The 14814-nt window shown below is 38.2% G+C and overlaps 1 protein-coding gene across 2 annotated transcripts in view; it reads right to left on the reverse strand.

The window, feature by feature from the left end:
- pi4kab (phosphatidylinositol 4-kinase, catalytic, alpha b) overlaps nt 1-14814 on the reverse strand; it is a 147733-nt gene that overhangs the window by 44532 nt on the left and 88387 nt on the right. For both annotated transcript variants that reach the window (XM_078554470.1, XM_078554469.1), the window contains 9 exons: nt 11876-11968; nt 10653-10809; nt 9545-9672; nt 8152-8310; nt 7165-7316; nt 6635-6742; nt 6415-6542; nt 1977-2135; nt 1379-1458 (listed from right to left, as the gene is read on the reverse strand). In XM_078554470.1, the coding sequence (XP_078410596.1) occupies nt 1379-1458; nt 1977-2135; nt 6415-6542; nt 6635-6742; nt 7165-7316; nt 8152-8310; nt 9545-9672; nt 10653-10809; nt 11876-11968 (1164 nt within the window). The remainder of the gene's footprint in view (nt 1-1378; nt 1459-1976; nt 2136-6414; nt 6543-6634; nt 6743-7164; nt 7317-8151; nt 8311-9544; nt 9673-10652; nt 10810-11875; nt 11969-14814) is intronic.

A 14814-nucleotide genomic window follows, 5' to 3' on the forward strand; every position in this document is an offset into this window, starting at 1 on the left:
TAGTCCTAAAACAAATTGAACGATCCAACAACTGGAATTAAGCAATTTGGAATTGAGAGGAAGTGTTACTCTATATAACTGTGCTGACTGGACAAATAGCATACCCCATATGTTTAATGAACTGTTCATGACATATTGGCTCCTTAGAATGATCAGAGGCTGTGGAGCAGAGCTGTGATATAGCAACTGCATGTACAGATTAGACTAGCTAGCTAATTACTCTCCTCGACAACCCAAAACCTAGCCACGTGAAATTGGAACAACTACGTTGGTGGAGTAAAACAGACCAAATTTTGAGGAACAATATATGGTAATACATTACACATCAAACGGTTTGATGTATAAGAATATGAGTGTGTTATATCTTACACATCTTTATATGTTAAAATATAAAAGCTTTTTGATGACATTGATGAACCTTACAAGAGAAGTTCAAGCAGATGCTCTTCTGAAACACCTTGGGCCATTTACTACATTAAAGGCTCTATATTTATCTTTTAATGTAAGCAATCCAGTTATCTGTTTTTGCAGCTTTGCAACACATTCTCATTCATATGCTATTTTCCCCATAAGCCTATTGACTAATCTTTGAGGTTTGTAAGAGGAATGATAATTTAAGTTTTAGTGGAAATAGAATAGTAATGACGCAGTGCCCTGTGGTATGCTTCAAGGTAATGCCCTTCTCCCAAAGTGAAGGCCCAAGTGAAAAGCACGCCAATAATTATGCAAAGTTCGTAAATATAGCACGCATAATTTCAGCTATTTCTGAAAGTGTGTAAGAATGGGGTCCAATATTACTTCTTCAGCTGTTCTATTTTTGGTTTAGGTTATTGCATAGTAACAATGGCAAAGTAAAATCTGGTAAATTGTCAGGTGTCAGAGAGGTGATATTATAGAAGTATGCTAACTAGATTGTTAACAATATGGAAAAGGTAAATTTGGAAAAATACTTTAAATTCAATTGCAGCAATAGGACAAGAGCCAAAAGGCAGGAACTAGGGGGGGAAAAAAACAAATTTAAGACCAATATCAGTGAAGCAAAGAGTGATCAATAAGTGGAGTAGATGGAGAAGGTTCCTGAATAAAGTAGTGGAAGCAATCATCCACTAATGATTTAAGAACAAATTGAATATTGCAATGAAGGGACCTTTGGTGTCATTCTCAATAAGCTGGTCATATGGCTTTTCTCATCCATACCTATCATGTGTAAACAGGTAACTAGATCGTAGAACATTTTTAGATGCTGAGTTAGTGAAACCTTCTTAATCCCACATCATTATTGTTTGCCGACCTGTAATTAGCCAGTAAAGGGAATGCCTTAATGAAGGAGAATGTGTAAAGCACAGCTTTCTCTCAACTACTTAGATAACCAGCTCACCAGTAAAGACAACAGAAGTGTGCGTCGTTTCATGTAGTACTTGTGCAACTGAGTACCTCGGTTAGTCTTCTTTGACATGCCTGGTTGGAAAGAATAAAACATTTTAATTAGGCTATGTAGAATAACTCAAGAATATTGTGTAAAGCATTGGACGCCAACAAAACACAATTTCAGACTACCAAGGATATATTAATGCCTATCTGATGCATATTAAGATTTCCTACATGCAATTTTGCTTCTTTTAAGATGCGACTGGATATCTTGGCATGAGCTGAATGAAGTTGATACTAAATTAATATTTTGCTTTTTTTTTTAAAAGTCACCTTTGGAGAGATGAGGAGCAAGTTACCAATCACACAATGAAATTAATTCAAGTGATCTCTGTACATGCAATGGTCATTACAGAAGTTGTAGAAGATTTTTGCACACATTATATGATCATAATGCAAAAGCAGCAGTAATAGATAAATCAAACAGCAGGCACTAAGAAACAAAAATGTCACAGCTACAGCACAGAAAGCCTTTTTCACGCTCTGAAAGATAACTAGGTGACATGCAGCTCCAATATAGTTTAAAAGGTTTCCATTGCAAACATCACCTGATTTTTTGGAGATAGTCGACATTCCACTGGACAGTGGGTACGTATTGATCCAGCCTTGTGCAGATTGCTGTCGTGTTCCAACAGCAACATCAAGATTGTTCCGCGAATCAGCCACAGTTATTACAGACAGGTTATTCACAGAGGGATCCTGGTTGTCTGAAGAATAGTTTTCCATTTGTAAACTTTATGCCTAATAGCATTTGTTGCACCACAATAAAATTGCAATAATCATTTTCAAACAAAATTGCATGCGAGAGACTACAAGCAGTTGAAAAGCATTATTATATGTCAGTTGAGCACTGGCTGATGAATAGCACTTTCCTGAGGTCTTTACTGTACAATTGTTTCAATCTGGTTGCACAAGTATAACCTCATATGTGGCAAGAGAAAATATTAATTCCTGCTCCTTTCTCTTCTGATGGCATCGATTTATGTTGGAGACCCATTTTTCAGGTATTAGACATATCCCACTTCTTTGCCCAAGCAGCTGTTCTTTACACATGTGCCCAAACAGCAAGTGTCAATAAGCAAATAGTCCATGAAGGCAACATAGCATTCTGCCCTCACATGATATCCACACATAACACTTGTGCTTTCCTGCAGTGCATATGGTCAGGAAAGGAAATCCTTTCTGGACAAGAATGATGTGCAAAATCGTAGCATATCTGCTGACATCAACTAACAGGTTATCAAACCTTCTTGCTCTATTTAGCTCAGTAATACATCATACAAGTAAACCTTTGAGGTGGCTTATAACACCTTAATTTTTCTCTGAAGCATCTATCAATTGGACATCCAGCAAGTTTGTTGGTAAGAATGCATCAAAATATGTTTTGTTGCAATGACACCAGATACTACTACAACAATTTAAATTGATATAGCACCTTTAATATAATGAAACATCCCAAGGCGCTTCACAGGACCATTATAAAACAAAATTTGAAACCGAGCCACATGAGAAGATATGTCAGATGACCAAAAGCTTGGTCAAGGAGGGAGTGTCATAAAGGAAGAAAGCAAGGTAGAGAGGCGGAAAGGCGTAGGGAGTTTTCAATTACTTCAAATTTAAAAAGGGTTGAAATGAGAGGCCAACCAGCAGTGCATTGGAATAATTAAATCTTGAGGTAACACAGGAATGGATGAAGGTTTCAGCAGCAGATTGCTAAGGCAGGAAGAGAATTAGTTGATGTTGTGGAGGTGGAAATAGGCAGTCTTAGATATGGAGTGGATATGTGGCAATCTTGGGGTCAAATATAACACCAAGGGTGCAAACAGTCTGGTTCAGCCTTGGACAGTTGCTGGGGAGAGGGCTAGAGCCGGAGGCTAGGAAACGGAGTTTGTGGCAGGGTTCCCAACACATAGGACATATTGCATAGTAGACAAACAGTGTGACTATTCTGGGTTGATTGCAAACTTTTACAAAATATAGATGGACAAGCCCAATGACATTCCTTATTCTAAATTTCTCACACTCATCTACTAGATCCAAATCAAGATAAATTGGCAAATTTCCTGCTCATTCTCTTCCCATTTAGAAAATGGGCATAAAAGATACATAGGAGGCAGAAATAAACGGAGGTTGCAGGCAAGGGAGACATATATAATTCTAAACGAAGAAAAAACTCAATACTAATTGAAATATGCTGTCTAAATTTGTTGTTGGCCAAAGGAAGCAGCATTAGATCATTAATTTAGAAAGGTGCAGTGGGTACAAGTAGTAAATTTTTATTTAACTTCAGTGCACTGTACAATTCTTAGGGAATTACACATATCTCTAGTTGACCATGAAGCTTCTTAGCTCTTCACTACACCCATTTATTTTCATTTACTCTCGGGATGTGGGCGACCAACTTTCAGTGCCATTTTCCTGATGCTAATACACAATTTGGTGGGACTTGAACTCAACTTCACGTTGCCAATCTTGTACTATAACCACTACATTCAGTAGCTCTATACAGTGGAAACAGATGCAGCTTCAAGCAATTAATGTGAAAGTGGGCATCGCAAGTGGACAGTCACGCTCACAGGGACTGAGACTGCATCAAGAACCAACGTGGGCTGAAAAAGCAAAGGCACTCTGAAGAAACTATGAAACAAAATAGGATAGATCAGCTGCAGATTGAGCAAAATTCTGCTCGTGCTTAACTAAAGACCAAAGAAAATGGGGGGGAACACTGGATCTTCCTTAACCATCCCACATGTACAGCAAGATTTCGAGAACATGGGTAATTGTGCACGCTTCAAGTAAGATATTCACCAAAGTTTCAGGAAACTTAGTCTATCAAGACAATCCTGACCAGAATTCAAAGATTATACAACCAGAAGTTGTGTTGGAGGTGGAGGGAGGGTTTGAAGTTCACATTGAAGCTGCTATTTTGTCAGATCTGACTATAGCCTTGGCACTTTCCTCGAGCACCATGTAAGCACTATGGCAATGTCGTAATGATCTGCACTAAGCTACTTTGGGTTAAAATGAGATATTCAGCTTCTTCTGGTACATCTCCCATTCATCCTCTGAAAATCAGAACTAGTCAGGTGGAGAATTTCACAATCAAACTGTCAAGGCAGAAAGTTTAGAAACTGTTCGCAAGAACAGGAGAGAAAACAAGTGTTTCTGCTAGCTGAGGAATAATGATCATCATACACAGCACAAAGCTTAGGGTCTGAATCAAAATCTCATCTTGCATTTGCAGAGATACCATTTTTTTTTTAAAAAGTGTGTATAATAGTAGTACCAAAATGAAGAAAAATAAGAAGAAAATGTGAAATATGTGCATTGGCCCTTTGATGAAAAATAGACAAAAGTTATGGAGGGGAAGAAAATTACTGGAATGGGTCTTTTCTTCTTTTAAGAGATTGTTCTAAGTGCCTTCACATATTGGATTATAAGAAGAAAGAAAATTAGGAACAAATCACAACTTTTCAGATTAAAAAATAGCTTCTTTATGAAAGATTGAAATGCTGATTAGATGCCAAGCTTTTTTGTTTGAACAGAAGAGGGTTCAGCCACAGTGGCACACACCAATTGAGAAACCGCAGCCTTAGTTTCTCTCACTTCCTTTCCTTCCTTTTCTGTTTCTTGGTTTTCCCTTATACATTTCCTAAATTTCTCTCTCCTCATTTCCTCTGAACTTTCAGGTTCTTTTTACCCATTGTCTCTCCTTATGTCTTTGTGCCAGAAGGGTCTTACTTCAGAGTGTGATGCAGGAATCTGTACTGAAGGAAGTAAACTATAGACACATTTCCCCATTATGCTGCTTTAATGAAATTCAGGAGAGGGATAATAAAATATGAGTTAAAATTTGATAGATGGAGAGAGTGGGAGGAAGTTGGAGGGTGCACCAAAGAAGAATAGATTTGATAAGGTGTCAAAAGCTTGTCAGAAAGGTGGGTTTAAGGAGGGTCTTAAAGGAGGAGAGGGAGATAGAAGGGTGAAGGGCTTTAGGGAAGGGATTCCAGACTATGGGGTCAAGGGAGCGAAGGATCAGAACAGGGTTAAGTGTTATAAAGTTAGCACAGATAGAGATGATCAAATTTTGTACGCAACACAATGACTGGCTGCTGGCATCATGATAAAATGCAAAGAAAGTCAAGTGGTCAAGGGTGAATAATGCATGATGGAATTCTGCAGCTTAAATGCTAGGGGTAGGGAGAAATCTGTAAAACTTTTCTTAGCTGGACACATTTTTTTGACAGACCGGATTGTATATGATCTGTAGAAGGAATGGGCTCAGCGCATCCAATGGCCCTTTCATGTTCCGTGTTTGCATGGGTCCTGTAATTAGACTAAAACTTTAGCTAAAGTGCTTGCATTACAATAATTCAATGTCGCATTCAGAACATCAATCAGTAAATGAAGTGTTTCAAATATGCAATTTTGTACCATTTAAAGCCACTATTGTTGACAAGAATTTCCTTAAATGACTAAAATTCCAATGTAATTTTTACCTTAGAGAAGCATAAAGGAAAGATTATATAGAATTTAATCAATTCATCCAGTACAGAAAGACGCCAGGCACATATTGTAGTTTAAATAAATATATAGATATTTCTGTACTATTTCAATTTAACTCAAAATAAACTTCAGCAGCGCCTTAACAAAATTTCCCAAATTCTCAGCATTAGAAAATAAGACAAGGTGCATTTTGTATATAAATATATATTTAAAAACCCTGGCCACTGCCCTGAAATCTCTGAACTTTTCTCCAGTCTTTCAGCAGTGTTACTAATTTCTCCATGTCCTATATAACATGCCAGGTAGCCACATTTTCAACCCTCCATTCCTTAACCCACTCCAAACTTACTCTGCAAATTTAGCAACTTTTGCCAGATGTGTCCCCTCCAGTCACCATTTTGCACATTCTAGGATAAATTGACACATGGTCTTTTCATTCATTTAAACCAGGTTTTAGCAAGGAAGGATAAACAACTTTACCAGGAGGGACAAGTTGATTTGCATTAAGGTATTTCTTATCAGAGAACATGGCTGTCCAAAACTTGATCATAATGCTGATATCTTCCCGCAGACTCTTCTCCTCTTGTGTTGGATACTTAGGTGCGACGCTAAAATAATTAGAAACATTTAAATTGAGATTCTTTTATGTGTCTACACAAAAAATAAATCCGATTTTGCATCGTAACAATATGATATTTACCTGAAATAGTCAAAGGCTGTGGAATAGACCTTCTCTCTCAACACATTTCGAATTGTGGCATTGGAAATGACATCAGCGTGCAACAATGCAAGGCCGAGTGTCAATAACCTATAGCGACAAGAGTAGAAGGAGTTAGATCTGCCAAAACATGAAGTGTGACTATGGTGCAAAGTGCATTAATGTTAATGTGAATTGACAGTACTTTTTATCCCCTTAAGTCTTCCCATGCACCAGCTGTAGTTGAAAAAGTTGCTATAGAGGGTACCAAGCAGAGGCTGGTAGCTCCTCCACAAGGGCTGAAGGGGTGAAATAAAACATAATGAAGGGCGAGTCATCCAATGCTGTAATCATCTGCCATCTGGCAGCAAGGTTCAGAACAGCATTAGCAGAATCCTGGGAACAGATCTGAAAATTTCAATGAAAAAATCTCTCCTCTCACTCGAGAACAAATTTGAAGTGCCGCACATGATGGCATTATGATTAATGCATTACTGTTCATTCAATTTCCATCATAGTCACACTGCACGTACTTGAATCTTGGTCCAATGGCAGCCACGTGCCTGTTCAAGCTTCCTTTTGAGCCCCCAACATTTAAGGAGAGAGAGCGTTGCAGAAGACTGCCAAAGATCTCCACCTGGTCCGCACTACAGTACTTGGCAATCTCAAACCTTTGCACCAGGAACTAAAGAAGGAAAACAATGTCATAAATGTATTTGCAGTAATCATAAGGTAAAAACCAGATCAGTTAACTGGATACAATGCATTACACACATTTCCCTTTCAGATGGGAGATATAAAAGTGGACTTCTTTGGAAACATATGGGTGTGCTGTTCAAAAGGATGCAGTGGGATTGACATTACAAATGTATATATTCAACATGTTCAGCAGTAACAAATAACAAATGCTTAGAAGTTATGGCTCCCATCGAACTATGGAAATTTATAACATAGGAGGAGGCCATTCAGTTCATCAAGTCTGGGCCGTAAGTTTGCTAGATTTTCAAAACTGAAGTAAATCATAATGTACCTATGGTTTTGCAGTGGCTTGTCAACCAAACGGAGGAGAACCACCTTTTAACCAGACCCATAATTTTAGTTCTATATTGGCTTGATTTTTCCTTATAGGGCAATCAACCAGTTTGGATGACTGACCAGGAAGCTCAAGTTAGCCACTGTTCTCTTGCAAGTTTGCTTATAGGATGCTGTACCTCAAAGGTAATCTAGTTTGGGAAGCCATATTGAGATGTTTCAGAGTGATAAGTTGTTGCATAAACGCAGTTTTACATTGTTATTATTTTTAGATATTATACAAAATGGGCTAACTGTATGGAAAAAAAAACAAAAGCCTTTATATTAGCCTCAAAGCATTTTAAGCATATCATGACAATTTTGAATCATACTGGTACTGAATACCGAAGAATTAGAAAGTGCTGTAGTACAAAAGTCAGCTATTAGCCAAAATGATTTACAAGTCCCATCTCATATTCATTGAGAGTCAGAGGATGCCTTGCACTTGCCTCTATCCAGATGTGGTGGGGTATAACTTCTGGTGGACAGGGCTTGGGCTGGCTCTCCTCAGAAGCTGCCAATGGGTCAGCTTCTTTTGTATCTTCTGAGAAAAGGCCAAACTTCTGTTGCACTGTCATCTGCCAGGCTCCAACCATTTCCCGCATAAACTGCAAAAGGTAACCAGGTGGAATAGAAATTGCTTCTTCTTTTCATCAATAAATGGACCACAAGCAGAATGAATCAAAAGGTCATTGCGTTTAAGATCAGAACAAATTTTTCATTTAGCTGTAATGCAAATTGTGGCAGTCATTTGTAAATGAGCACATAAGGCCTTCAAAGAGTGGTGTCTACTCTGTGGAAGAGTTGCACCGAAGTGAATGCCCCTGTTGCCATACCAGCACACTTGCTGTACACTGACCCCTGAAACAGATGCTTACATAAGGATCATAACTATGAAAAGAAACAAAGTTCACCCCCTTTTCTTCCCTCTTCTTCAAAGTTGGCAACTCATGCTGGTGTGACTGCAGGGCATCATAACTGATTGTGATCCTGGCCTCAACTAACATCTATAGTCACTGGAAGAATCAGTAGCAGCAACTCCTGGATGATCAGCCTTTCTCCCCCCCGCACCCCTCACTAGCCCCAGGCCACCAAGGCCAACTGCAACACCCCCAAATTCAGTCACCTCTGCAGCTTTCTGGTTTATAATGGCTAATGACTGTGCCTTTATTTACCATGTCACTGGAGAGCTAATAACAGGTTTTTAAAATAAATTATTGCAGTTGTATTAATTCCAAGTCTTCCTGTAGCAAACTTTTATTACAACTGCCAAACAAGAAAAAAATGTCGGTCGCAGACAAAACGATTTTTTTTTTAAAAACCAGCATTTTAGATTAAAATTCTGTAATAAATAAAATGGCCTTGTAATTCTTATTACTGACATTTTAAAATTTCTACACATAGTCATATTATATATGTACACAGGTAGACAAGGATAAATGGATTTTGAAAGGTAATTTAAAATGAGGTGTTTGAGAGGTCAAAAAAGAAATATTACCATGACCAAAGGCAACTCACTAAATCCTCCTCTCTCTGCCTTGTGAATTAGCTACACTGTCAGTACCCAGCCGGCCAGCATCTATAGATTATTTTCTGTACATTTGCAGGTCATCTCAGCATTTGTGCAGTCTCAAAGATAAATCTTTCCCAATAAATGTGTCGCTATTAATCTAGTAATGAGTTATTTCTTTCTGCAATTTTTTTTCAAACAAAAATTCTTTCAAGAAGACAAGAGATGCATGCTCGTTGCCCAGATGATGGTAAGTGGCATGAACCCAATTGATGGTTTAGTTTTCGTAACTTGGTTTTAAAAAAGACATTAATTGAAGGCACAATACTTACTGGAACCTCTATGCCATTCTTTGCAGCCAGCAGCCATTCCCAACAAGCTACAGCAGTTTCCATGCCCAATGCTGTAAACATGCGCAGAGGGGCCCAGCACAAATGGTGAAGGAGTTGAGGATCACAAACTATAGCACGACAGAGAGAAAAAAACCCTTTATATGAATGTGCAATCTAATTATCCGCTCCAATTTGAAATGGGCAGAAGAGTTAAATGATCAGAAATGTTAGTAACAAATAATTGAGTTTTATAACCAATGAAACATTCAGGCACAATTATTGATCAAAAACCTTCATCCAGGCTCAATTTCTAAATGAAACAGCTACACAGGTCAATTAAGCCCTATTAAGTGTCAGTATTTGCTAAAACTGAACCTTGGAGACTTCAGTATATCGCTATTGCAACCTCATCCGTTGTACCGATGCACTATTAAATAATGAAAGTAGTTAACTCAAAATGTCTTGCTAATTTACACAGTAGAAAAACCAGCACTCCTGTTTGTTGGGGCATATTCGCAGTGCTAAAATGTAACCACCCCGAATTCCTCTTGCGCACAAATAAAAATATCAGATTTTAAAGCCGGTTTTTAAACTCTTAACTTTTATTAAATTTCACCCTGTATTTTCCAAGTGTCAAAAGTTACTGGTAGAGAACAATAGCAGATACTTTCTGTACCCTGTAACAAAACAGCTGAGGTAGAAAGATGAGCACATTTAACCATAAAGTGCTATAGTAAAGCTTTATGCTGTTGGTTTTCTCTTCAGGTGCCAGAAGATACTCCAAGGAATAGCTCAATTTAAACAGAAGGTAAATGAGTTGATCTCGGCTGTGGAGGTACAAAAAACATTAGCACTTTGGTTTAGCGCTTCTAAACCTTCAATAAATTCATTCTTTTGACTTCTTTGCAATTCAATTACAAAGCACCAAGTTATTGTAAAATATAGCGCCCGTGTCTCATCAACACATAAATCACATCCAGTATCACATATAAAAACGTAAATTAGAGATTACACAGTTTTTCTGTGTTTCATCTTATGTAAGACAGACTACAAGTTTTGTAGGAAAACATTTATTTCAATCAGAGGTTGTAGCATCTGTATCCCTCACCTTTGCTGCTGATTAGCAAAGCTGTAAGGTTGAACATGGACTGTGTGTAAGCCTCACTCTCAACTGATTGCAGTGCATCGTTAAGCTTTTTAATCATGACTTTGTTCAGGTCAGACTGCCGACCAGTTGCTTCAGAGAAATGAATCATGCCTGAAACCTGCAGAAAGAAAAAAAATACTGAAATACCCAAAAACATTGGACAAGGCACAGGCGTGTGTTCTTTATGACAGGCAAGAGAATTATTCTCTACATAATAATTCTGTACCACTGAAGTCTAAAGTGGTATTAATTTCAGCAAAGTAATACGCCAAACCACAATATTTTTCCCTTTTTTGTTGCACCTTGCCTCTCTTTCTTTTTCTAAACTAATTATTTTCTGCCTTTCTTCCAGCGCACACCGAATCAGAATACTGTAGGATTCAAGGCCCACACCAGGGCTTGGGCACATAACCTAGGCTGATACAGTGCAGCACTGATGGTAGTACCACATTGTCAGGGATGTTGTCTTTCCAATGGACAACCCATCCAGACACTTGGATGAATGCAGACAATTCCCTGGCATTGTTCAAAGCAAAGCAGAAAGTTCTACCAGTACCTTGGCCAATATTCATCACGGAACCATCACCTGCAAAGCTTTCCATTTATCTCATTCCTTGGACGCGAATAGGAACGTACAAAAAAGGATGAGCAGGAAAAGACCATCTGGTCATTCCCCACCCATAATCATGATGCTCAATCCTACCCCAAACCAATGTAATCTTAGACAAAAAATGCACAGATTTGAAACTCAATGTCAAAGCGGGGTGGGGGGGGGAGAGAAATCTGGAAAATTCCTCTCTGATCCCATTTGGCAGTGTAAAACTAGCCCAGGATGCCACACTGCTCAAGCTTATATTACCTGATCTTTTGTCTACCTTTTATAAGGTGTGATCTGCGTCCTAGCCATCTGGCTGTCCTGTTTGTCTACGTAACAACAGTGGCTGCACTTTAAAAAGTATTCCATTGGACATAAACCACTTTAGGCTATCCTGAGACCAAGACACTATAAATAAATCCAGCCTATTTCTTTATGTGTTTCCTGGGCTCTTCTCACACAGGTTACAGTGCAACATTGACAGAGAGCAGGAAACAGCTGGTGCCACATTAGCTCTGGATTCCAGAGACCCAGGATAAATTTTTTAAAAAAGGTAAAGAAACATTTTTTAAAAAAAAACTGCATTTACCTCTCCTGCAGAACGATTGCGTAGATTGAGGGAAGACATAAAGTTGGAATAGTCCTTCTTGACACAAGCAGGCCTTTCAGTGAGCTGAGTAGCCTGCAGAATAATGCATGGAACATGTAAAGCATTCTTGGTGCAAAATGCTTCAATCAGGAGATGTGAAACGTAAGCAACTAGAGATAGAAAATTCGTTTTTTTAGGTTTTCTCCTTCTGCGACAATTCTTCAGGACAAACATAATCCTGATATCTAATTCAATTTGGAGACAGTAGATAACATATCTGATATTAAAACTATAAATTACAATAGGTTTCATCAAAATATCTGACTCTCCTCATTCAACAGCAGTACTTAGAATGAGATAACACCCTGTACCATTTCTGGATAATATTAAATAATTGCAATTTTGCCACCACATCCTTGTCCAACCAGTTCAGGGCACTCTGTGCTGTCAAATGTGTCAACCATCACAGAAAGGGTCATTTGTTTAGAGAAAATAGCAGTTTCTTTAGTTTCGGTCACGGTGACAATTACCCAAAAAAAAACATGGTTCTAGATATTTAAATCACAGTTTAGGGGATTGCAGCTTCCATGTCTGCTGTTAATCAGAACTGAAATTAATGTTATTCTGTGATTAGGTAACAGGAACCATCACTCACTCAGGGGAGGGGGCTGAGCCAGATGTTAACTATCAATGAATACAGCGATCATAGTCCCCAGCATGAAAACCCTGCGGCCCTGATACTAACGGATGTAAATTACTCAGCTAAGCTAAGCAAATTGAAACAACAGACAAAACTGGGGACCACGGTTGGGAGGCAACAGCTCATACTAAACAGTCTTAACCAACACCTGCCAATTTTGAATATTTATATCGTCCACAGATTTATATACCATTTTTTTCTGGAACGGTAATGAGCAGACATTACTAAGTATATACAGCACAAACAGGCCATTTGGCCCAATAGGTCCATGCCAGGCACCCGACGTTATAAGTTCGTGAACAAGTGATCCAGCAAGGCACTACCAAGAGACCCAAGGGTCAAATCTGATTAACTGCAGGATATTATGGGTTCTACTTATGACTGGTTTTAAAAGCTTTAAGCGATTCTTGTTTGTGTAACAGTTTCAAACCAATCCACAGCTAAGCAGCACTAAAGTGGAAAATAGCCCATAGTTACAAAATTAAACGGGTGAACTCATTGAATGTAATAATCGATGCATATATCTAAAAACAATGCTTAATGCAGGAACTATTTCTCAGGATTAAAAAAAGTTACAGAATTTTGGTTGTTCTGATTTTTAAACTGGTCGAGAAAGTAGATAGTGGTACTAAATCCATTTATTATCATCAAGCTCATCAATTAATAATAAAATTACAGATATGAGAAGAGCTGAAACTATCTAATGCAAACCCACCCTGCCATGGGTACTATAAAGAGCTGTTTCGTTCATTTGATACAGAGTATTCCCACTTCCTGTGCTTCCCTGCTGAGAATATCTGTACCCAGCCGAATGCCTACTCTTCATGGGCAAACCTGGAGGTGCATTTACACTACAGGGTGGATTTTTTTCTCAATAACACTCATTTGCTTGCAGGAAGCACAGCACACAATGTGCAATGCACCTGTCCAGCCCCACACAAACTCAGGGATTTCTAGCCCAGGCTCACTCATATGGCTTGGAGCAAACCCAGGCATGAAGGATGCTATATAAATGTGAGTTATTCCTATTGATATTTTATAAATATCCTATAATGATTATTTAAAAAGCTTGCAGTATTAATATTTTACAAATCTACAATATTAATATGGTTCACAGTTTTGCTATTTTATGAATAGTGATATTTTATAAAACATCAGCATCAACAGTTTGTAAAACTCATTTTGACACTTTATAAGTGCTTACAATATTGCTATTTTATAAGCTTTTACATACAGTGTTGGTTTTGTAAATCTACCATATTGACATATTTATAAATGTTCTGCAAGTGCCTTAGAATCAATATTTTTCAAACACCTACAATATTGATGCTTCATAATCATCTCCAGTACTGATATCTTGCTTAGTTCCTTACAATTAACAGAAGCAAATAATGTAAAATGCAGTTGGACGGCAACCTGGAATGTCAGATTGTCTTATGCTGCATGTCCCACCTTTACAGGTATTTCTCTAACGTTTTAACAATGCTGGCCATCAGAAGGAAACACTGGCAACAGAATAGCACATTCAAAGATTTCAATACAGAATATAGTATTTCAAACCACATTCTATGCCACCACCTGTTAAACCTCCAAACGCTTTGTGAAAACACAATAAGCAATTTATAACACACCTCATTTGCAAAAAGACATTAAAAGTGAAACGGCAATCATTTTTAATGGGCATTGTATTATATTGGCCAATCAACAGCTCAGCTCCACAATCTATTGAAAGGTCAGTCAGTACAGTCATGAATAATTTTCTGTCATGTGACTTAGAGCATGCCAATTCATTCTCTACACAAGTTTTTCTGTGCTGATAGTTTAAGAAGACTTCCCTAAGCAAGTCTTTCCATTTGTATTTAAGTTTGCAAAGAAGAATGTTGGAAAGCAAACTAAAGCGGCATGCAATACATTCCTTTCTCTTCCCCTCCAGCCCCCTAATGAAGACGTTAACTCTTGTTAAGATACATTTCTTCTGGTTCTCCCTCATTCAAGTGGCCACTCCTAAACGAGAGTCTTTTTAGGGTGTGACAGGAGGATATACAATTGTGGGGGGCTTCAAGGCCATGTCTGATTGTGTACTCGATCCAAAAGTTGCACAAATAATTTGCGCACACTTTTCAGCAGCAATTTTAGTTCTCCTTAAGCTTAGGGATTACTAAAGCCAAAAGCTGTGCCCTCACCATCAGTCGAGATCAGCTAACTCAGTACACATGTGGTGAAGGCACAGGACCATCAT

This window comes from Cetorhinus maximus, chromosome 12, assembly GCF_964194155.1.
Source record: "Cetorhinus maximus chromosome 12, sCetMax3.hap1.1, whole genome shotgun sequence".
In the NCBI taxonomy this organism is placed as follows: domain Eukaryota; kingdom Metazoa; phylum Chordata; class Chondrichthyes; order Lamniformes; family Cetorhinidae; genus Cetorhinus; species Cetorhinus maximus.